Below are 24,043 nucleotides of genomic sequence, written 5' to 3' on the forward strand. Positions count from 1 at the left end.
TCACTTATTCCCCAGGAACCAACGTTCTGCTGAATGTGATCAAGGGTCCACCGGGAGCTTCAAGCTGTGCTGAGCTCTGGGCAGCGACAAAGGTTCTGTAAGACTGCCTGGAAACAAAGGGGCAGGGGAGCCACACAGATGCTCCCCAGGGCAGCGTGCTGCCTGCAGAGGGGGCTCTCCTGCAGGAGACACCTGGCAGCTGGGAGGCAGCTGGCCTGGTCTCTGGCTGCGGCTGGAGGGTGCCCGTGATCTTCAGGGGCTCATCCTTGCCAGCTTGTCTGTCCCTAGTCCCTCCTCACACGGCTCCTGTGGGAGAGGTGTTCCCGTGCTCTGGCCACACCTGGGGAGTACTCTGAGGTGCCCCCAGGTGTGTGTACCCGTTATCCACCCCTGATGGAGCTCTCACATTTGGTGGTTAGGGAGACCGCACTAAGGGACAAACAGCCTTGATTTAGAGATGACCCAAACCACAGAAACGCTCAGGAAGTTTTGTCCCACGTGAGTTTTATTACTTGGAAATGTTTATGCAGAGAATTTAGAGACAGGAATTGACGCAACACCGTGGAGTTAGTCCTGATGCTCACCTTATAAAACGTAGTGGGAGGCAGAACAGAAATACAGACCGACGAGGGGAAAGGCAGACTTTGTCTACTTTTGTATCAAATGCCAGGCGCCCAACTTGATCTCTTCTATCTTCCAAGAAGTGATAAACTGTAGGGAGCAGCTCTAGGATCAAGCCTCGGGCTGACCTGCGGCAGGGCCACAAAGAAGTCCCAGCCTGGAGGGCAGAGCTCTCCCGGCATCATTAAGCCTGACCCTGTAGCCCTCCCTAATTCCTTCCTAAGCACTAATGGGCTGTGGGAGGTGCAGCAAGTGTTGCCAAAATAAGAACATTTGTATACCGGTTAACCCACCCTTGTTTTAATGAGACTATAGAACAAAGCATCGGCTTGCGGGCTGGGTCTTTTGTGTCCTCACCCAGGTACCGGAGATCCACCGAGCCCCAGCTGTATTCTCGCCCGTCTTTTCTTCAATCCTTCACTGCCCCGCCCTCAGGTTCACCCTTGGCCATTCTGGCCCAGCGTAATAAACTAGGGATGCCGCTCCCCCAATATTCAGCCAGAGTCCTGGCCTCTCAGTGCTCCTGCAGACACCTGCAGGCAGAGTGTGGCCAAAGCTCCTCCCTTCTATGTAATTCACTGCTGGCAGCAAAACCGTGGGATTTTAGTAAAAATGAGCCAAGCACACACACACAAGGCATCTGGAATCTTTAATGGTTTCCAGCATACGAAGCGCAGCAGGCACAGCATGGGGGCCAGGACGGAGCACTAAGCCGGGAGAGGGTAGAGCGGACACTGTGTGCGAGTCACCTACGTGCCTCAGAGGCAGGAGTGGCCACCGGCACCGAGGTTGGGGACACTTTAATGACACGGTGCAGGCCCACCGCCCAGGCAGCGCCCTCACGCCTGCCTCCAGGAGCTGGACGGAGCCTGCACGGGCGCGGGCGCAGCCTGGGCTCAGAAGCAGTAGGACGTGTGGGTGACCCAGTGGGCCGACTCCTCCTTGGAGCGCTTGGCGGAGCTGTGGGTCGTGAAGAGGGACTTGTAAGCCTCGGACTCCTCACTCTGGGCGATGGACCTCTTCGTGGCGCCACAGGGAGGCTTCCCGGCTTTCCCAGAGCAGCTCCCACTAGCTGCTGGGAGAAGGAAAAGCCAGACGCTTTACGGCTGGAACTAAAGATCATTCCAAACACCACATTCTCAAGGGAGAATAGTAAGCCTGCTCCTCCCGGGAATCTTCCTCCTCCTCCTCCCTTTATCATCTGTCACCACCTCCTAGAGACAGAGCCACGATTACCTACTTGCCACGTGCCCACACGGACCCAGCTCCGTGGCTGACATGTCAGGCTCTCCTCACGAGGGGTGGGATGGCCTGTCTTACAGTTGAATCAGAGGCAATAGGGGGCTGAGTGAGCTCCCCTGCCGGGGGCTGCTACATGGGGAGCAGGGATCGAAACCCATAACCACTGTGGCTGCTTCTTACAACATGAGGCCATACATTCTTGCACCTAACCAATCTGTGTTTTCCTTTTTGTGAAATAAATACGGTTTTGTTTTTTAGTTACAGGTAGCAGGTTTCAGGAGGAATGCACTGAATTCTGGACTGTATGTTGAATGACTTTCAGGACGTGGCTGAGAGGCAGGTGGGGAGGGAAGCTCTGAGCACCTTGTGGGGTGCACACAAACCCAGCCCCCACCCCACACTGAGCCCAGCCCTCTACCCTGACTCTGGGATGTGCAGGCCTAGGTCTGGCAGCCCTGTGAGCCTGGACCAAGCGCACGATCCACAGGCCAAGTGAGCGTCAGCACTTGTGCCCAGGCACAACCCAGACAGGCCTTAGGATGAACCTCAGTTTCTCAGTTCCGGCCAAGAAAGCTGTGATGTGACCCAGGGCCCAGTCTTCAGAGCAGCCGCTGCGGGCTCCATGGGACCCACCTGCGCTTCTGGGAGCCGGGCCCACTTTCTTCTCCTGGGAGTCAAGGCTGGAGGCCTCCGGCTTTCCCGTGTTCATTCCCGACGGCCCCTCGGACGCTGTAGGAGAAGCAAAGTAAGAGAAGCGGGCCACCAGGGCACAAAGGCGCCCTCAGCCCGCTGTGGTGAGCACCTACCTTCACCGGCAGCCGGGTGCGAGACAGACTCTGCCGCCTTGGGCTTCTTTATTTTCTGGAGGGAGAGGAAGGGGAGATGCACCACGTTCCCTCCATAGTGGCCTCCGCAGGCCGTCCTCCCTTCCCCCCAGCCTCACGCCAGGCCGTGGTGCCCTCACGGCGGGGCTCATTTGAAGACACCCCAGGCGCCCATTTTTCCAGACCCAGACCCCTGCGCATGTCTCCAGTCATGCACTTTGCCTCACTCAAGAACACATCGCAGAGATCTGCCTACGTTTACGTTCCAGAAATCACATTCGCAACACTTCTAAGGCAGATGCCGGCTTTCAGGGTAAGTCAGAGTGAGTGGTGACTGCTGTCCACAAAGAGCAGCTAACCGAACTGGACCCAGCAGGACAAGCACCCACAGGGTGTCTCAGGTGCTCACACCGCCTTCCTGTTTGCTCTCAGCCCACGAGGGCTGAGGCTGTGCTGAAGGACACCGGGCCGGTCCTCCTGGCCCCGGGATTACTGCCATTAAGATTTTCAGGCACTAAGATTCTGTTGCTCCTAATTTTTAAAATGAAATGAACCATTCTAAAGCCACATGGCTGTGACAGAACCGATCCAATCATAGAAGGAGAAACAGGACCTTGTTCAGAAAATTTCCTTTAAAAATGCCATTTCCCTAAGTAGCCAAAAGATGGCGCTACAGACACGCAGCCTAAGCATCACAGAAGGTTCTCCTCATTAGGCAACTCTCTCGGGCAGGAGCCTGAACTTATAATACACATGTGGCATGCGATCTATAACATTGTGTAAGCCGTGAACACCTCGGCTCACTTCAAGGCAGCATTAACCCGAGGATAACGGCGAGGCCTTCCAGAGAGAGGCAGCTGCTGAGCTCTGAGCTGGCTCACAGCAGACTTAGGTGAATGGGAGCAGTTGCTAGGTGTCTCCTGCTGCGAGTGCCCAGCAGCAGTAACCGAGAGGCGTTCCCAGAGTGCCATGGGCACCTTTCGGAGAGGGCACCTGTGTCCCCGGGAGGCCTGGGACAGACGGTGACAACTCACTGAAGTGTCCGCCACCACTCTGGCATCTCGGGGCTCGGGCGCCCTCTGGAGCACCGGGGGGAGGAAGGCGAGGGCAGCTCCCGGTGCTCCAGGCGCTGGTGGAGGGGCTGCCCATGGGGCCGGGGTGGGCACTCAGATCTGAGCGGTGGGCTCTTCGGATGTGCTGGGTGGCGGCGACTGTCCTTGATTTCACTAGTTATGAGCGCTGGTTCCCGGACCCCACGGGGCCGAAAATCCAAGGATACTCAAGTCCTTTACACAAATTCATTTATAGAAAGAGCATTTACGTGTGACCTACATGAGCAGAGGCTACGGCAGGGGTGCCTACACATCAATTCACTCCTGTGGATCCAGCACAGTGCTCCATGTGCAGCCAATTAAAGCTTTGCTTTTTGGCACTTTCTGGGATCATCTCTGCATCCCCCTCCTGGAATATTTCTGATTTCTGGTTGGTTGAATCCCGTGATGAAAACCCACCAATATGAAGGGCTGACCACTCTCTTCTAAAAATCAGTGAGAGCAGCAATCCTGATCACCCCTGACAGGCCCCACCTTTCCCCCCAACCCCCCCAACCCATCCCACCCCAGACAGGCCCTGCTCTCACTCCACCCCACCCCACCCCACCCCAACCCGCCCCTGACAAGCCCCGTTCCCACCCCACCCCACACAGGCCCTGCTCCCACCCCACCCTGCCCCAGATAGGCCCTCTCCCACCCTGCCCTGCCCCAGACAGACAGGCCCTGCTCCCACTCTGCCCCACCCCAGACAGGACCTGCTCCCACCCGCTCCACCCCGCCCCAGACAGGCCCTCTCCCACCCTGCCCCAGACAGGTCCTGCTCCCACCCCACCCCACCCCACCCCACCCCACCCCACCCCACCCCAGACAGGCAGGCCCTGCTCCCGGCCTGTGCACTCACTGAAGACACTGAGCGAGGAATGGAAAAGAGCTGTGCCCACCCACAGTGATAGGGCTGGCAGCGCAGGCTGGACTGTCCAGCGCCCAGGCCCTGCCAGGTTGTAAAAAGGTCTCAGGTCCTGCCAACCCCCGCAGCCACTGCGAGGCAGAGGAGCAGGGGAGGGACACACAGGCTTACCTTCCCCACCCTCGCTCTCAGCCTCTTCTCCTGCATCCTGCTCCTGAGAGTGTCCACGTCCGCCTTGTTGCCATTGAGCACGATGACGTCTTCCTCCTGGAAGGCGGCCCCGCACTGGAGAGAGCGAGACAGACAGACAGAGCCCATGACCAGGGCAGCCACCGCCGCTGCGGCCCGGGGAGATGCCCGCGGTCCCGCCCGCACGGGTGGCTCAGCCAGCCCCATGCCTGCCCTCGCTGGCGATCGCTGTGGTCTGTCTCTGACCATCACTCGGGGTCAGCTCCTCCTCTAGGGCGGGTCTGGTACATTCTCATGGCTGAAAACACTGTCCTTTGACCACAATCCTGAGGTCAGTGCCACAGAGAAGGCATAAGAACAATGACAGCACAGCACTAGCCAGTTGCTCAGTGGATAGAGCATCGGCCTGCAGACTGAAGGGTCCCAGGTTTGATTCCGGTTGTGGGCACATGCCTGGGTTGCAGGCTCGATCCCCAGTGAGGAGGGGAGGGCAGGAGGCAGTCGATCAATGATGCTCATCACTGATGTTTCTATCTCTCTCCCCCTCTCCCTTCCTCTCTGAAATTAATAAAAGTATATATAAAAAAAATAGCAATGACAGGGGCCCAATACGGCACCCAGCCAGGACTGCCTGTAAGGAAGGGAGCCTTTCCTCGCCATCACGCAGGGAGGCCTGCGGGAGGGACAGACTGTCCTGCGGGAGGAGGCCCGGGGATGCCCACACTGAGGGAGGCGGGGCAGAGCCTTCTGCTGGGGGTGTCCTCCGTGGAGAGGGAATGAGAGGGACCTGCAGGAACAGAGTCAGGCGTGCTAAGGCCCTGGGGGCTGGGCTGGGCGTCAGGAGGCCTCCTGAGAACAAGAGTTAGGTGCCCTTTGGTTCCGTCAGCCCGCACTCTCCCTCCCTGGCCGCTCGGCTTCCTGTGGCTTCTTCCCTGCACCCTGTGCTGCCCCGTTCCGGGCTGAGGAACGAGGACAGTGATGAGCTGGGAACCAATGCCTTCCAAGTATTCCACGCTTGAATGGAGAGTTACAACGCACACAATGCCATTTTGAGGACTACCCTGGACATCACTTCTGCTACCGGAGAGATTCTAGCGCTTCAAAAGGTAACGGAGTGCACCCCACCCCAACGGTAACGGTGATTACTGCTGCTGAGTCTACAGCTCCACTCGGACCCCTGTCTTCAGGGGACTGGGTGCCTAGTCTTCGAATTGTTGTTCATGCGTGGAAGCCAGTTAACTGTCCTGCGCGTGGCCACAGAGGCTGCTGCATGGAGGTAAGGGATTACCTACATGCAGGGTGTAAGGAGTGGCAGCACCCCCAAAGCCTGGTGTGCTCCCTCACACACACTACTTTGGAAACCACCTGTGATTTCAGGGACACGGATGGAGACTGGGGTCTGGTGGACAGAGATCCTATCTGCTCTGTAACATTAGAACTGCCACTCTCTCCAGCCTTTAAAGTACATAAATATTCCAAATAGAACTTCCTGTGGAGCAAAACAGTAGTGCCAACACCAAGAGGACTGTACTTTTCTATGAGCTACGCATTCCCACCTGGAGAATAACACTTAATTTTCTTGGAAATGAATACAGCAACAGAGTCACAGGTTTAACACACTTTTACTATGGCTACAAAGCTGACTTCACAAGACAGACACAAACACCACCACCACCACCACCACCACCACCACCACCACCAGGCGTCAGGGCTAGGGAAGGTTTGCAGACCGAGTGCTGCCACCGCATTTACAAGGGAAACCGCCGGGCCCTGCAGAGTGGCCTCCGCGGGAACTTCCCCCGCCAGCCGCCTGTGCCACAGCAGCGAGCCCGAGGCCTCAGCCCGAGGCCGGCCTGACCCGCCTGAAAGCTGGCGGAGGCAATGACAACAGAGCTGCTATTCTATCGTGCACCTTTTTCTAAATGTCAGCGTGACCCTGAGCCGGACTGTGGACACAGCACTAACAGAACTGAGGGGAGGGGGCAGGCTAGCACCCCACCGCCACGTGCCTGTCTCTATTAGGGAACAAAACACACTCAGCCCACAGGAGTGCGCTACTCACGACCATCACTGAAACCACTGAAAACACCCAGTTCCCTGGCTCTGGGGTTACATGGTGGGAGTGTCAGTGAAGTGGGGCTAACACTTCTGTGGTGGGACCCGAATGTTTTACATCGGCCCCAGCTTAAACCCTCTGAGCCTCTCTCTACACGGAAGCTACCGTACAGGACAAACGTGACAAGTGACAGCACGTGGCGAGGTGTGAGCACGGCCTGTCTGGGCGGGTGCAGCTTCTCAGAATTATTTACATACCTCAAAATATTTACTTATTCACACTGGTGAAAAGCCCCAAAGAAGCAAAAGGCTGCTGTGCACACCCTGGTGAACTGTTGTGAAAATATTTTCATTTCACTGAAGAGCAAGAAGGTGGCTCCCCCTGGCTTTATAACGTTTGATCTCAGGGTCTGAAGTTAGCTGAGCGCCCTGTGCCCAAACACCTGGCTGCCTTTGCTCTCTCTCCAGGGCAAGCACATCAAATGGAGCCTTAGAAAATCCTAAATGCAAAGATTTGGAAGGTTCTCCATACACTTAATAAACTAGTGAATCCTGCTAGTGCTGGGCATGGTGCGAGGGGCTCCTTAAGAATAAAAATTAGTGCTAAATGTTTTGGTGGCAGTATGAGAGCTGAGAGAGGCTCTCTGAGAGGCCTAGGGAAGCAGCCCCTGCCCCCTCACTGCAAGTGGTCTTCTTTTCTCTCTGTGGAAAGCTGGCTGGCTCCTATGGGCCCTGGCTTCTGCTTGAACAGCTAAGCTCTTCAGTCCAGATGACAGCACAATCAACGAATCCAGCAGAAACCGGTAGGGACCTTTTCATAATCTCTCATGTCCACAGAACATCCCATTTTCAAATTACCTTGAAGGGTTTAGAGAGAAACAGAATCCAAAAATCCCAACATAATCATGAAGAACACGCTGTAAACACAAAGTCATTATCAGAGACGGAGAAAGGGCCGGGAATGAAACCACATCCCCAGTACGGGGTGTGAGGAGCGAGGCGGCGGTCCACGCCAGCACCCCTGCGGGGCAGTGCCCACCGCGCCCCGAGGACAGCGAGGCGGGGCGTGGCTGCTGCATGGAGCGTGTGGGATCTAGAGAAGGTGAAGGTGAAGTGCAGGAGCAGGAGCAGTGTGCCGACAGAAGGGGACCTGGCCCAGGCCCCCGGCACGTCTGCTTCTTTCCCCACAGACGCCAGGAGCCACACCGAACGCTGGCTGGGAAGGCAGCATTCAAAACACCAAGTGGAGGAACGAGGAGGGAAATGTCCCTGATGGACGTAAAGGTAAAACAGAGATAAAACCAAACAAAGCCTTCACATTTTACCAAAGCTAGCCAGCCGCTGCCTGGGTGACGGAGGTGGAGACCAACACTCACACTGAAAGTATTCAGGATTGGTGGTGATCCAATTGGCATGTTTAAAAACAGGTTTTTAAAAAACGGTTTATTTCTGGAAATGAGCTCTGTGTCTTCCCAGGTCTCCATTAGAACAGAAAACGGAACACAGGCATCTGCTCCAAAGAGGGCCAGCACTACCCGCTGCAGGCTCCCCGGGCTTGCTTCTATGAATGAAGTTTATTGAACAGCCACGCCCACTCGCTGTATTAATAGGACAACGAAGGGCAGGGTCCCCAGTTTTCCAACTCAGTGAGCTTCACACCCGCTCTGCGTGCACAAGGAACTGGAACCTTTATTACAGGGCTAATTGTTGCAAAGGTGTCCTTTTCAACCTACTGTAAATTGTATATGTGCTTTGACTAGTTTATCATTGACACCCTGCAGCACAGATATAATTCAGCTCAATCAGCTCACAGTAACCTCTGTCATATTGTCAAACCTGGCAAAGGCAGTCCCCATGGCCAAGCTCATTGAGCTGAAGACTGACTTTCTAAAAAACCCAGATGCATATAGATTCGAATAAATGTTTTAATATGTATCCTTGTAGCAACCTTCTAGCAATGAAACCTTGATTTTAATGTCCTTAGATAAGGCCAGAGCACCCCCCGCCCCTCCCTCAAGTTCTTAAACAGTTCTTGAAGAGGAAGTTTTTTTGGCCATGCCCACAGATTCTCCCTGGGTAGCTGAATTCTTTAGCCCCTTTTTCTGGTATCCCAGGGGTTTTAATTACCAGGGCAACAGACAAAAGCAAGATTTGGGTCGGAGAGAGCAGAGTCCCTTTCTTGTGAAAAGTTTGGAAGAGCACTGGCTGACCACAGGAGAGTTCTCAGGCACAACAGCTTTGGGGAAAATACCTATGGAGTTGAAAAGCTACTCCCCCACCCGACCCCCAGGTGAAGATGGCTGCTCGGAGAGCACACAGTCTGGGGAGAAAAAAGACAGACGATGAAGTCACAGCACAGTGTGAACGAGTCGGGGGCGGGGGGGGGGGGGGGGAGGGAGGGGTGGCGCCTGATCTTCAGGGGGCCCTGAACCCTGGTGGACACAGAATACAGGAAGACAGAACAATCTGCGTGTGAAGGCAGCTGCCAGAGCACCCTCTCCCTGGGGACAGCGGGCAGCTTCCCAACCACTGCAGGAGCCGCCGCAGACACATCACCTACTGTAACAGTGCATCTGGGTGTGGTCCTCAGGTCTGAATACTGTGAGTCAGAGATGCAACTACACCAGGTCACCAGTTTTTGAGATGTTTAAAAAAAAGTAAACTCTGACACCAGAGCAGTCCAAAGACAGGCTGTTTCTGCTGCGCCACACACACAGCCAACCTCCCGTCAGGTCCCTGGTCAGTGGCGCTGCAATGATTTCCAGTCTTTGTAAAAAGGCAGAGATGATCCAGTCAGGGAGGTATTCCCACAGGAAGGAGGTGACAGTTAGCGGCTAACAGACCACCTTGGCCTTTCTTCAGAAGCAGGGGCCCGTTGTCATCACCCACTGGGGCTGACAGGACCGGTAAGTAAGTGCTCAGAAAGGGAGCTCAAATTCTCCAAAAAAAGTGACCCGCTTATATGCACAAGTGGCACAGAAAGTAAGGGCTGTTGGCATCAAAAATAAAGTAATGATTTGGAATTATTATAGTGGCAACATGAATATTTCAAAAATGTTTGCAAAAACCCCCCAAAATTAGTTATTGTGTCTTAAAACCACCATTCCCTAGCGTGAACAGTTCAGAAAGTTCTGGCCATCACCAGCTTCGTGTGCAAACTGATGACGGCAGTGAGAGTCAGCCTGACTGGTAGGGACGAGGTGACGAGCCCTTTGGGAGCCTGGCTTTGGGCCTGCAGGCCATCCGCACAGCGACTCTCAATAGACACTATGGTTCACACTTCACAGATGAGCAACCAGCTCAGAAATGAGGCCGCTCCCAGTCACAGGAAGTGAGAGCTGGGTGCTGGGTGCCACTCTCCTGGGTGAGCCTGCAGCCTAGCTCTGTGTGTAGTGACAGCCCTCCATCATTATTAGCAGCAAAGAGTTCGTTAATTTTAATTACCAAAACAGCATGACACAACTGTGAAAACATCCCATCTGTGTGCCTTCCCTCCCAGTGTATACCCACACCTACAAATTAGTTACCCAGTTACAGCCAATGAGCTGCTGCTTCTCTCCTCACTGGGTCCTGTCCTCACACTGCTCGCCTTCACACCCATGCACCCCGCTGGGAGATGCACTTGCACTGGGTCCTCACACTGCTCGCCTTCACACTCAGGCTCCCAGCTGGGAGATGCACTTGCACTGGGCACTGTCCTCACACTGCTCACCCTCACACTCAGGCTCCCAGCTGGGAGATGCACTTGCACTGGGCACTGTTCTCACACTGCTCACCCTCACACTCAGGCTCCCAGCTGGGAGATGCACTTGCACTGGGTCCTGTTCTCACACTGCTCGCCTTCACACCCAGTCGACTCACATCTCTGGCCTGTCGCCCTGCCCCACTGCGTGACCACACCTTGTGCCCCATCTCCTTGGACTGCCTGGGCTCCTCCCCAGTGGGACTGCTCCTCTGTTGGGAGCCATCAGAGTTGAGACAAGCAACTCCGTCTTAAGGAAATAGAATTAAGTTCCTTCTAGCAGAAGTTATTCGGTGCCCCGAGGGTTTGGCCAGAAGCTAAAGATTAACCTGCCGCTTAGCATCTCTGCAACTTCCCCTTCCTGATCCTCCCCCATAGCTAGCCCAGCCTTGGAATGTTACACCTTGGAATGTTACGCTGCCCTGGCAGTTAGCCAATCCTGTGTTGCCAGATACCTTAGCACCTTGTCACTCAGTGCCTAAACCAATTATACACTGCCAAAGACCCCTCTGCATAGGCAACCCTGCCCCCCTTTGTTCCTGCTGTATATATACAGCCATTTCAAAAAATAAAGTCGAGGCTTGATCAGAACCTTGTCTTGCCTCCATTCTTCCACGTTCCTTGTTTCATTCTCTTAGGTGGTTCCTGCGTACCTCCGTTGTTGCCCCGCGGGTCGGGGCACTCCTCCTTTTCCTCTTCTTCAAAACACCCTCCAACTCTCCTACTCCATCCCCTCCCCCACCACCTACCACCATCATTTGCAAGAGCATTTCACAAATTTCAGGCATTTCCCTGCCACATTACTGTCAGTATTTTAGCATTTTTCTTTAAATCTACCCATTGTTTCTATTTAAATTTACTTTAAAAGTTAATTTTATATTCCTGTTATAAACTAAGGAACAGCATCCCTTACAATAATATAAAATAAGTATAAAAATGCAGAGACCACAAAACAGTCCCACTGGAGCCTGCCTGCCACAGCTCTGAGCACAGGTCCTCTCTCTGAGGAGCTCGAGGGTCAGAGGCACTAGATCGCACGGGGGCAAACAGAGACTTTCTCCTCCAGCCAGCAGACGCCTGAAGGAGCAACGACTGGGAGTTACTTCTTCTGATGCTGTTTGCTGTCCTGTCTGGGACCGCCCCACACCGGCCCCCCTCCCACCACAGGCAGGTCCCGTCCTGTTCTCTGGGCAAGTCTGACTGAGGAGCAAACACCTCCTCCTCCTAAAGCCAATTCTCATCAGCTCTGTCCACAGAAAGTGCTCTGGCCCCTGACCTCCAATGGCCTCTTTACCATCAGTTTGGTGCCTGGCCTCAAGCAACAAGGTAGAATGGGCCTTTCCAGGGAACATATGCTCCTGCAGGACTTGTCTCCAAGAACACAGGGACTGCCACCACGGCCTTGTTCCCCTTGGACACCTGTTCACACTGTTAATTAGGAGATGGAGTAGGTACATTCAGGAATTTACTTTCTGAACTTTTTTTGTAAAAGTTTAATGAGACAGATTCTAAATTATCCAATGGCTTTACTCATAATCACCCCACAATAACTTCTTCCTACCGATGACCTTTTGCTTGTCTTTGCATTCCAAATAAATAAAATCATCAGTGTGTCCTCCTCCACATCTGGCTTCTTTAAGAGAGGGATCATTTTAAAGTGAATAGCCATCTGGCCTACCTTAAAGGTGCCTGTGGCTTCCCACTGCTCCAGCGTGGCCGCCTGGGCCGTAGGTGGTGTGACCCCTGCCTGACCCTTCAATCTCGTCTACTTCTCCTCTCCATCCCCATCCATCCTCCACCACTTTCTGTTCCTTAAACCAGCAAAGACCTCTATCATTTCTGAGCTTTTGCTCCAACTTTGCTTGGCTGCCTCCTTTGCACCGATCCCTCTGACTAAGATTCCCGGGAAGGACCCTCCAGGCTGGCAGGGCAGAGGGAACAAAGCACAGGACAGGAGTGGCTCTCAGGCAGCGGCCCAGTGCGCTGAGCTGGCAGGCAGCAGGGACATGGAAGTACAGACCCAACTTCCAGCAGTGACAAGCTATGGGAGGGGTGTAAACAGAGAAACACTAAAGAGATCCACGCTTCAGAAAAAAGTGGAGGATATGGAAATCACACGTGGTGGGGAGGACCCCACACCATCTGTTTCCTCAGCCACTGAAAACAACTGACTCATGTCAACAACTCACTGTGTGACAGACTTCTGTTCTTATCTCCTTCAAGGCTCGTTCAGAAAACACGCAGCCACAGCACCGCAGGAAGCAAAACCTGGGGGAAAAATTCAGTATGGAGAATGACTTACATGATAATTTAAAAATATTACCCACATTATCAATGAACATGTGTTCAGTTTATACAAAGGCCAAGAACCACAAAGAAAAATGGTTCCATTTGATTATATTTATATATAAATATAATTTTATATTTATGATTTTATTTTTATATAAAAATATATAAATATAATTTTTATTCCTCTAAAAATACCACAACAGAAGGTTTTCCAGTTTCCATGGGGTTATAGCAGCTGCAGGCTGCCCTAACAAAAACCTGATTCATAACACTGTACTAAGCTCATTAAATTAATCCTATTTTTAAAAAAACTCATGGATACTAATTATTAGTAATTGAGGAAATTTTTTTTTCTTTAAACAGAGGCTCAATTGTTTATTATAATACTAATTCATTTGTATTTTTCTATATATTTAAATCTTTATTATACGAACTTTACTAAACAGACAGACAAACCAACTTTCTTGTGTGAAAGCCCTAGCAGGAGGGAAGAGCCAAACAGGGGAAGCCCAATTACCTGGGAAGAGAGAGAGGAAGAGCAAAGGAAGGGAAAAACTGGGAGAAGCCACAACCGGAGCAACAGCTCCCGGTAATCCCCGCCCGAGACCCCGGAGCTGCCTTTCCTGCTTCGAAGTTCCTCTTTTGGGGTGAACCATGGCTTTCTTAAAAAGAAGTGGGGAGCTAGACACGAAAGGTTACACACTCTAGGCTTCTATATTTATACTAGAGGCCCGATGCACATGCTTTGTGTAAGAGTAGGTCTTCGCAGCCCCGGCTGGACGGTCGTTCTGCTGTTCGGCCGTTTGCCTTATTTGCATATTATGCTTTTATTATTATAGATGAAATATCCTGATCAGGTAAAACTACTGAGACAGAAGCTGATGTGTGGTTGCTAGGGGCCGAGGGGAGGGGATTAGGTACATGAGTCTGGCTCCCGAATAGTTCCTACTTGATCCAAATGGTGAACATTAGCTTTTGTTTCATTATTTTCCAGCTTTATTTAGGTGTAATTGAGAACTAGGAATTGGGCATGTTTAAGGTGTACAACCTGACGATCAGATGCACGTCTACACTGCGCAATGATCAGCACAGTCAGGCTGAGTAACCACCACTATGTGCTGAAGTTTGAGTGAGGGAGGCTGCAATGACTTAAATCCAGACGACTTGAAGAAGAACAGAATCCTAGGCTATTCAATCTCAGAGTGCTGATGCTCTCTGGCATAGCTGGCCATACAAAGCACATATGTCTGTTAGACGAATGTACACAAATGTGCCAGGAAGCCCCAGACGAAATGTGGTTGTTTACAGCTCGGTAAAAACTGTCACTTACTTAAGATGCTTTCTCCCCCTTTCCTGAATAAAAGTAGTAAAAATTACTACCTTTCAACATGTATTGTGTTGGATGGAAGATTCCATCTAGACTACCAGCTTTTGGAAATATTTCTAAATGGTGGGAAGAGTTTAGAGCTTTGGCTTAGAGACTCCCAATACAAAGATACCTACTAACTCATTCAACAGTCATATATATCAATATATATATATATATATATTTTTTTTTTTTTTTAAAAACCAATTATTTTTTAAAAAAAAATACATTTTATTGATTTTGTACAGAGAGGAAAGGAGAGAGATAGAGAGTTAGAAACATCGATGAGAGAGAGTCATCGATCAGCTGCCTCTTGTACACCCCCTACTGGGGATATGCCCGCAACCAAGGTATATGCCCTTGACCGGAATCGAACCCTGGACCCTTCAGTCCCCAAGCCGACGCTCTATCCATTGAGCCAAACCGGTCTCGGCAACAATCATATTTTTTAAGGGAGAAATACACAGGGCACTTACATTTTCATTATAAATCTCAACCTTAAAATTTCTGGTGCTTTAGCCAAAGGATCTTTGGCTACAAATTCAAATCAAATAATTATCAGCTGGGCCTTGAGTTGACCAACCAACCACATGTTCTGTAACACTGTACCCATTGTGTAATTTTTAGCAATGACAAGGAAATGGGAGGCTTGATAGGAAACATCTGCCCTTTGCTTTCTTTCCCTTAGGAAGAGATCAGATAATCCAACCCACGTCTCATAAGCATCACAAGCCCTAGATGGTTTGGCTCAGTGGATAGAGCATCGGCCTGTGGACTGAAGAGTCCCAGGTTCGATTCCTATTAAGGGCACATGCCTGGGTTGCGGGCTCACTACCCAGTAGGGGGCGTGCAGGAGACAGCTGATCAATGATTCTCATCATTGACATTTCTATCTCCCTCTCCCTTCCTCTCTGAAATCAATACAAATATGTTTTCTAAAAAAAAGCATCAGGAGAGAAATGTTTAAAATCCCTCCTTATTGCAAGCTTTCCTTCTCTTGAGAACAGAAGGCCACAGACAACAGGGTGAGTGCACCAGGACGCCCCATTAGTGGACTTGGCTGACAGGGCGCGAGCCATCCAAACCGAAGAGCACCTTACAGAAGTCTGTGATTGCCAGGCTCCGGACAAACCCTACAGCACCAGCGTTACCTAGGCAGACTGACCTGTGCCGGCCATTCATCTCCAAGCCCACGACCGGGCAGATGAAACGTGCGCGCTGGAGGTCATCGTGCTTGTCTCCTTTTGTGTTTCCTTTATCCCCTTCCCACGCGGGGTTGTCAGAAAGCCTCAGCTCTGTCACATGCTGTGGAAAATCATCCAGATTTTAAGAATTCATTTGATTAAGTGGATCACTCTTCCCTTAATAACCACCTAAATCAACAGAGAAATTGTTATTCTAGTCCCTTCCCATTCAAACCTCTTCTTCCTACCTCCTTTCCTGTGGCCATCAATTAACACGGCTATAAAATTAAATAATAAATTGTGACAGAAAAGATGATTTTTAAAATTCACCAACTAGCAAATAAGTTAGTTAATTTCTATTTCACAAACATTTTCTATTTAAGGAAAAGTAACTTCTGACATGCACAATTACTCCACTAAGAGAAAGCTTTATAATAATTTCATCCAGAGAGGCAGACTCTTTTTCCCTGCTCACGAATCCTCACTGAGGCTAGTCCGTACTTCTGATTACCCATGTTTACTCCACAGCTGGCGAGACAGTAAAATCTGAGGCCATGGTCTAATGAATCCACAGCACACTATTAGCCAGAGAATAGTACCATATTCTAAGATCCAACCATTCAGGTTTTCAAAAAATTCAACTTTACAAGGAGTGACTTAGTCAAATTTTAGCCCTTGAGGCATTTTCCACATTTAACCGCACCACTGATTTCAACCCTCTGGAGCACCTCTGCAGGAAAGCCTCCATCCAGTCAGCTTCCTGGTTTACAGCAGAGATGTGTCCCATCAAGTTCTCTGCGCGGGGTATTTGTGGACTATTGGCTGACAGTAATGATAACCTTGTATGTGTGCACTGCTTTATTTAAATCATTTTGTCTTTACAGTTCAGACTTTTGGAAGAGAGCTTTTTTTTTGGTGGCATTAAAATGAAAAGCTCAAGCACATACATTGAATACTGGTTTAGGTATAGAACTTTATAAATTTCAATGAGAATCACATTTTTGAAATAATTATGTTATCATGGGTCTCTTGATACTCTTCCCAAGGCAAAAGATGACAAAAATCAGCATGGTTATTTCTACATTACATTTCAAAATTACTAATTTGCCTGAAATAAACATATCCTGTATCTTGTAATCATCCCAAGAATTCAAAAAAAAAAAAAAAAAAAAAAGCCTATAATACTATAATAATAAACGTTTAAAAAGAAAGAAGAAATAAAAGAAAATACCCAAAGTCTTAGATGAGGAGTGAGGGGCTCTGGTTCTGGTTTAGCCTCACTAACTGGCCATGTGGTATTTATATTGAGGGTGAGACCAAGTGTTTGACAGCTTGATGGTTCTCAAATTCTTTGCTACTTTTCTAGTTTTTCTCACACTGACCAAATTTGAAAATTTTGTCCTCTTAACAAACTTCCTTTACTACAAACCTTGTTTTTCCACTATCATGAAAGTATTTTAACTGCCAATCAGTACTTCTAGTCAGCAAGAGATAACCACAATGACTCAGCAGTGGTCTACCTATAAAATCTCTAATTCTGCCCTAGCTCGTTTGGCTCAATGGATAGAGCGTCAGCCTGCGGACTGAAAGGTCCCACGTTCGATTCTGGCCAAAGGCACATACATGCCTGGGTTGCAGGTAGCCAATCAATGATTCTCTCTCATCACTGATGTTTTTATCTCTCCCTCTCCCTTCCACTCTGAATCAATAAAACATACTTTTAAGTATGTTTTAAAAAAAGGAAGAACAAATTCTCTAATTCTATAAAGGTGTTTTTCAAATAAAAAATTCAAGTAGCTGAGTTTTAACTACAGAAATAAGGCTCCCCAATGTTTATACAGCACATTGAGAGGTTTTTAAAAATAATTTTTTCTTTTTTTGTTTGTTAATCCTCACACGAGGATATTTTCCCATTGATTTTTAGGAAGAGTCGGAGAGAGAGGGAAAGACAGAGAGAAACACTGATGGAAGAGAAACACAATGATTGGCTGCCTCCTGCATGCGCCCCAACCAGGGCCCAGCTGGGGAGAAGCCTTCCACCGAGGTACGTGCCCTTGATCGGAAGTGAACCCAGAATCCTTTGTTCCATATGCTGATACTCTATCCACTGGGCCAATCCGGCTAGGGCACAGTGAGAGTTTTCAAAGCTCTCTCATGCATATTAAATCATAACAGATTTATAATGTAGAAAGTACAGATGTGGGACCTTCCGGCTTAAGCTTTAAGTGACCACCCAAAATCACATCTTTATTAGCTGGCTGGGTGGGACTGAAATTCCAAATATTTGAGTTCAGTCTATAACATACATGAATTCTATAAGATAAACCTTAATCACTGAAACTCTTGGAGCACTTCAGAATCACCTTTGTTACCTTAATGTTTTTAATGTGAGATGCTGCCTTCGCAAGAGCCTTTTCAGAAGATTTGTCCAGTAGAAACTCAATGACAGCATCTTTGTTATAAAGTCTGCAACAATAAAGATTAGTCAAAACATTCTGGCAACAATTAACCTTCATACAAAGGACAAAGACTAAATTGAGTAAAATCCAAAGTCATTTTACATATGATAACAGAAATGTCCAACCTTACTCAAAAAGTAAATTTAATCCTCTCTCAACTATTTCCAGAGCATACAAAGAAACTAGTTTAAAGTCAAGGGCTCAAATTGGCAGTCTGAGGGCTGAATGTGAATTCAACAAGGATTTCAAAAATTGGGAAATTTAATATAAAAGTACGTATTTTCAGCTTTTCCTGGATGAAAACATAAAATCAGAAGTTCTAGAACCACCAGGCTCACATTCTTGAACTGCAATGGGCTGGAATAGAGTAGCAGCTCCCCTTTTAGATGAGACATGAACTCTCCAGGTTCTCCTAGTTCCCACCATTCCCTAATTCCCCACATGGTTCCTCCATGCATTTGTTTATAACTCAGCTCCTATTAATCTCCGCGTTTTCAATCCATGGATTAAGTAAACCAAAATGAACAGGTTTGTACAGAATTATGTTCACATAATAACCTAGGTTTCACAAATTTGCTTGTGATGATTCACATTTGATGAATCAAGAATTGCATTTACACATTAAAATTCTTTTAAAAATAATTTAATAAAAACTCATCACTATTAAGGAACCATACCTGCCAAGTTCACAGGCAACTATTGGTCGCCTTAATATTTCTTGACTTAGAGCACAATAGTTCCATAGGGCCACCAGTTCAGCATCTTTGTCAACCTACAAAAATAAAAATAAAAATCTTTTAAATTAATTTTTACCTCTGAAAGACATGGTCTACCAATCAACACATAAAGGCTTATTCAGTAATATCACACTATGATGATTTTTGGTTTTCACAAAGATAATGACACAAAAGTTGGGATTTAAAAAGTCACAGTAATCAATACTATGTGAAATGAAGTCCCCTGTAAGCATGACACCTATGACAAAACAGTTTATCTCAAGTCATTAAATTGCCTATGTAAGCTATATATAAATATTAATATTTGTATCTTAACAGTAAGTTAGGGAAGTGATGCAGAAAAAGCAAACAGTCCAGTTTAATTTCTAACAATGGAAAAGGCTCCAAAGTTTTAGCAGAATGGAAGGATGGAACACTGAGAAGATGGGAATTATTATTTAAAAATTTAGCACAAAGATTATTTAATTCTCTATAAAATCACCAACTTAACAGAAGTATTTTTTTTTCCAAACTGTTCACTAGGAGGCATATCAAATCCTTAAGAACAGTATGAAAATGCAGATGTAAGACCATAACCTTCTAATGATAGCTTTACCTATATAATATCCCATGTCCCACTCCCCCCCCCCCTCCCCCCCCCCCCCCCCCCCCCCCCCCCCGCCCCAAGCCAAACCTGAATAATGTAACGTAACAAAATGGCACATTTGGGAGAAAACGGAAATAGAAAAATAAAAACATTCCCTTAAAGCTGATTTTTTTTTTTTTTTTTGAAGCAACAACTGTGTCAGCTTGTGCTAATCGGTTTCTGTAACTTAATCTTTTAATCCTCATAAAAACCCTATGATTCAGTATTTTCACCTTTGTTCTTAAGGAAAGTGAGGCAACAAAAGGTCACAGCAAAAAGATGAAGGCACTAGGTCCTTAAGCTTTAAGTGACCACCCAAAATCACATCTTTATTAGCTGGCTGGCTCCAGAGACCATGCTATAATCATCACTCTCAATTATTTCAAATAAAAACAAACCAAACCCACATTCCTGCAATTGTTACTCTACCCATTTCCCAGATCCACAGCTGCACGTTAGCAATTTAAATAGCTTTTATCAAAATTCACTCTGCCTTCTATTATCAAAAAGCAATGACTAGGCCTAACTTTGAAATCCTGAGCAAGTGAATGGGAATCTTGGTTTCATCACCTATGGGATGTGAAATCTTGGTCATGTTACTGACTCAATTTCCCTGTCAGTAGCATGGAAATGAAATATAATTTGATCAATTACCTGTGAGAATTAGAAATTCATTATATTGATTTTAATGTGCTAGGATCTGGGCTACTTACAGAGCGGGAAAAGGGACAGACTGCCACTGGGGGCTTACTGTCCCGAGATCGACACCAACCAGCCATGAACGCGGCGTACAGGGGGGCGGCATAGTTTTAGGACAGTGTTTCCCAAACTTCTCTCATGATGAGAATCACCTGGTGGAGTTGTTAAAACACAGATTCCTGAATCCCAACTAAGAAGTGCTAAACTAGGATTTTTGAGAACATATAGGTAAAATTGCATACCTAACTTAGTGCTCTGTATATAACATCTGTCTTAGAGCACTAGTTAAGTATACAATTTTACCTATATGTTCCCAAAAATTCTAGTTTAGCACTTCTTAGTTGGGATTCAGGAATCTGTGTTTTAACAACTCCACCAGGTGATTCTCATCATGAGAGAAGTTTGGGAAACACTGTTTTAAGGGAAGGACCTGCTCTCACGGGGATAAGGGGTCGTTCCCTGAGAAATGATGTTAGTGCACACAAAGCCCGGTAAACAGCGCCCATTTGTATCGCTGTTGCTACGGCAGACAGGCTTCAAATCCTGCCGCTGTCACTAGCGTGGCAACTTTCTCCTTTTCACTCTCAATTTCCATGCCCGCAAAGTGAGGATGATGACAGTACGTACCGATGTGAGAATTGGAAGAGACATCCCATATTAAGGGCACTTCCGGGTGAATGGCAATAGCAAGCACGCAATAAAGATCCGTTATTAATACTGATTTAATTTTAAGTTCTCCCCAAGGGATAAATGAGCGCAGCTTCGTCTGCCCCCACCCCCACCTCTCCTCGCTCCCTGGGGGCCCCGACACCCCCAGTCTCCCCCGAGCCCACGTCACTGACCTTCTCAACCTTCTTGGGCCCCTTCACCAGTTCGTGCCTCTTGGGGATTGTACCCCCGTCGCAACCCATCGCTAGCCGGGTGTCAGAGTCAACAGCACTCCCCGACAGAGCCAATTTCCGTAGTCTTAGGCGATTGTGGGAGTCACTTCCGGCGCGCCATTATGACGCAACACGCCCGTCTTGACGCAGCGGGGCGGGGCCGTTGCCAAGTCTCGGTTGCCATGGAGAGCGTCGCTAGGCGCTGGGCGTGGCCCCGCAGCGTGGGCTGCTTAAGGCTGGCTGGGCCTGGAGCGCGAAGTGGGGTGCTCCGTGTTTCCCCCACTCCCGCCGGCCCGCCCCTTCCTCTTTGTGGTGGGCGCTGGGTTTCTGCCGCTCCCGCGTGATCTCTCGCCCTCGCCCTCGCCCGGGGGCGCGGCGGACTGGAGCACCCTGCTCTTGGCTCCTGTCCCTCTCCAGCCTGTGTGTGCATCTGCGAGCGCCTGGCGGAACAGCTGCTTTTTATTACTGCAATTAGTGATGCATATGAATGCTATCATTCAGTTTATTAAGGTGACCGGCGGGACGGTCCCGATTTTTAGCAATTTGTCCCGACTTTTTTAAAACGCCGCGGGACGCGGGACAAATTGTTAAAAATCGGGACCTTCTGGTCACCTTAGTTTACATGTATCTGTTTAAAAAAAAAAAAAAAAGGCATCTTTGTTGAGCACCAACTCTAACCTAAGCACTCATAGCAAATCCTGTGAAATTATGTTATAGGTGATTCTGGGGTTAAAGATCCTTTATCTAAAGCCTGGAACTTTCTGATAGTCTCATGCATATTGTATATATGTGTGAATATATATATATATATATATATATATATATATATATATATATATATGTGTGTGTGTGTGTGTGTGTGTGTGTGTGTTGTGTCTGTGTGTAATTATACATATAAACACACACTTTGTGTACAGTTTGGACACATGATTTTTATTCACAGCCTCCTGAAGTCTGAAAAAAATACTTTTACTTATTAAAAGGAAGGTAGAGTTACAGATAAAATTATGAAAGGTACACTAATGTTTAAATGCCCTTTCCTGAAGCCGACATCACTGGCCATGAACACCGTGTACAGGGGGTAATACAGTATTTCCAAGAGACAGCTGCACTGTATAAGGAGAACCCAAATCCCTTGCAAAATCCCTGCTGACATTCATGATTGTCAGCTCTTGTGCTTTGGGATTGTCTGCTCTCACGCTCTGGACTGTCTCTGTTTGTCCCATTAGTTGTAACTACTAGGAGAAAGCCTGCCCACTGCAAGGGGGTGGACAGGTACAATTGGATGTTACCATGTTAACCAAGGTGAAACATCCAAACTGCTGAAACCATTCTCCACTTGGGAACAGAAAATATGTGCACATGAAAACTTTCAGAGCTATAAGATGGTGTTCTGTCACTGAAACTAATGGGAATGAAAATAAAATAAACCCTTAACTTTTTACAGAGAAGAACGGAGAGGGAAAGAGAGTTAGAAACATCTATGAGAGAGAAACATTGATCAGCTGCTTCTTGCACACCTCCTACTGGGGATGTGCCCACAACCAAGGTACATGCTCTTCACTGGAATCAAACCTGGGACCTTTTAGTTTGCAGGCCAATGCTCTATCCATTGAGCCAAACTGGTCAGGGCTAAACTAAACTCTTGAATCAGTTGTTCTCTCATTGGCTTGCGGCTTGTTTTTATGCCATCACAAGAATTGTAAAGACCATGCGGGTAGGAACTTTGTCATATTCCCTGTTGTGTCCTCAGCACCTAGAAGAGTCTCTGGCAGACTCAATAGTCATTTCCTCCACAAACCAGAAGAAAGTACAGAATCATTCAGAGAGGAGCGACACTCAGTTATGGCTGCCCTGAAACTGGTAAGTACTGTTCAAATCCCATCTGCAGGTGAGGAAACAGATGCCTGGAAAGGTCACATGCCTTCTTTAAGGTCACACAGCTACCCTGTTTCCACGAAAATAAGACAGTGTCTTATATTAAATTTTTCTCCCAAAGTTGTGCTAGGTCTTATTTTCAGGGGATGTCTTATTTTCAGGGAAACATAGGTAGTAGGTGAGAGCTGGGAATAGGTTCCACAATTTTCTGCTGCTCCCAATGGGACAGAAAAATCAGACACAGCAGAGAATAAGCCCAAGGATCTCTAGACAGATTCTCAAACCAGTGATTTTTTTGGGAACTAAACCAGGCCCTCACCGAGTTCTTTTGGGGAAGAAAAATAAAAAGAGTTGCTCTTTATAGGACCATGCCCTGGTGATGTGGGGGTGCCCTTTCCTTCTGGGTTCACAGCCATCTCAGGAGGTAGGGGCTAACATGCCTTCTTTTTCTTAATGACTCACCCAAGATTTGGGTGTATAAAGTGTCCTAGGGCCAGGGCCACACAGCAGTCACAGGTAGTAGTATGTAGCAGTCACGGGCGAGGAGCTTTCTTGAATGAGTCCCATCTAACGAAGGACCAAGGCCATGTTCCTCCCCTCCCCCCCATTTAATTAATTAATTAATTAATTAATTAATTAATTAATTAATTTTAAAAATTTCTATATTGATTAAGGTGTCACATATTTGTCCTCAACCCCTCATTCCAATTCCCCACTCCCCCCTCATGTTCCCACCCCCCTATTGTCCTTGACCACTGGTTAGGCTCATATGTATGCACATAAGTCCTTTGGTTGATCTCTCTTTTATCCCCACCCTCTTTTTGAGCTCCAACAGTCTGACCCATGGCTCCTTATCTCTGGGTCTGTTCTTGTTCATCAGTCTATGTTGTTCACCATTTCCCCTAGATGAGTGAGATCATGTCCTACTGGAAATATACTTATAAGACTCAAAAATGAGACAAGCAATAATCGTTATGCTGAAAAGCATATGAATCAATCTGTAGTGAGTTTCTTTCTGGGCCACCAGTTCTTTTCAATGTCAAACAGTTCCTTATGTGTACATGTCAGCAATGATATTTCAGTTCTGGATGGTGGGCAAATGGTGGTAACGCAGGTCCAACCCTCTCTGGTTTGGTCCTGGGCAACCTGCAGTGATACACAGCTGCTGACTGCTATTATGACAAGACGTCATCAGCGACTTCCATCTCTGTACTGCTTCTCTTTTGTCTTCATGGTTGGAGTAGTCCTGTCAATTCCTCTCTGTTGCCAGAGTCCACATGGTCTCAGAGTTGT

The 24,043-nt window shown here is 48.2% G+C and overlaps 1 protein-coding gene across 2 annotated transcripts; it reads right to left on the bottom strand.

The window, feature by feature from the left end:
- Nucleotides 1-1,253: 1,253 nt before the first annotated feature.
- RTF2 (replication termination factor 2) lies at nt 1,254-21,181 on the bottom strand. 2 transcript variants are annotated; one of them, XM_084886789.1, is made up of 9 exons: nt 20,834-21,181; nt 18,608-18,702; nt 17,844-17,937; nt 15,453-15,592; nt 12,822-12,900; nt 4,818-4,931; nt 2,670-2,724; nt 2,497-2,592; nt 1,254-1,693 (listed from the first exon to the last, which is right to left on the bottom strand). In XM_084886789.1, exons 1-9 carry the CDS (start codon nt 20,900-20,902, stop codon nt 1,518-1,520), a joined length of 918 nt encoding a protein of 305 aa, XP_084742915.1. In that variant the 5' UTR covers nt 20,903-21,181; the 3' UTR covers nt 1,254-1,517. The 2 variants fall into 2 exon arrangements, with proteins under 2 accessions (XP_084742915.1, XP_084742914.1); XM_084886788.1 differs by having other exon boundaries at nt 1,254-1,696; nt 20,834-21,168.
- Nucleotides 21,182-24,043: the final 2,862 nt, after the last annotated feature.

This window comes from Pipistrellus hanaki, assembly GCF_964339955.1.
Source record: "Pipistrellus hanaki genome assembly, chromosome: 6".
Taxonomy (NCBI): Eukaryota; Metazoa; Chordata; class Mammalia; order Chiroptera; family Vespertilionidae; genus Pipistrellus; species Pipistrellus hanaki.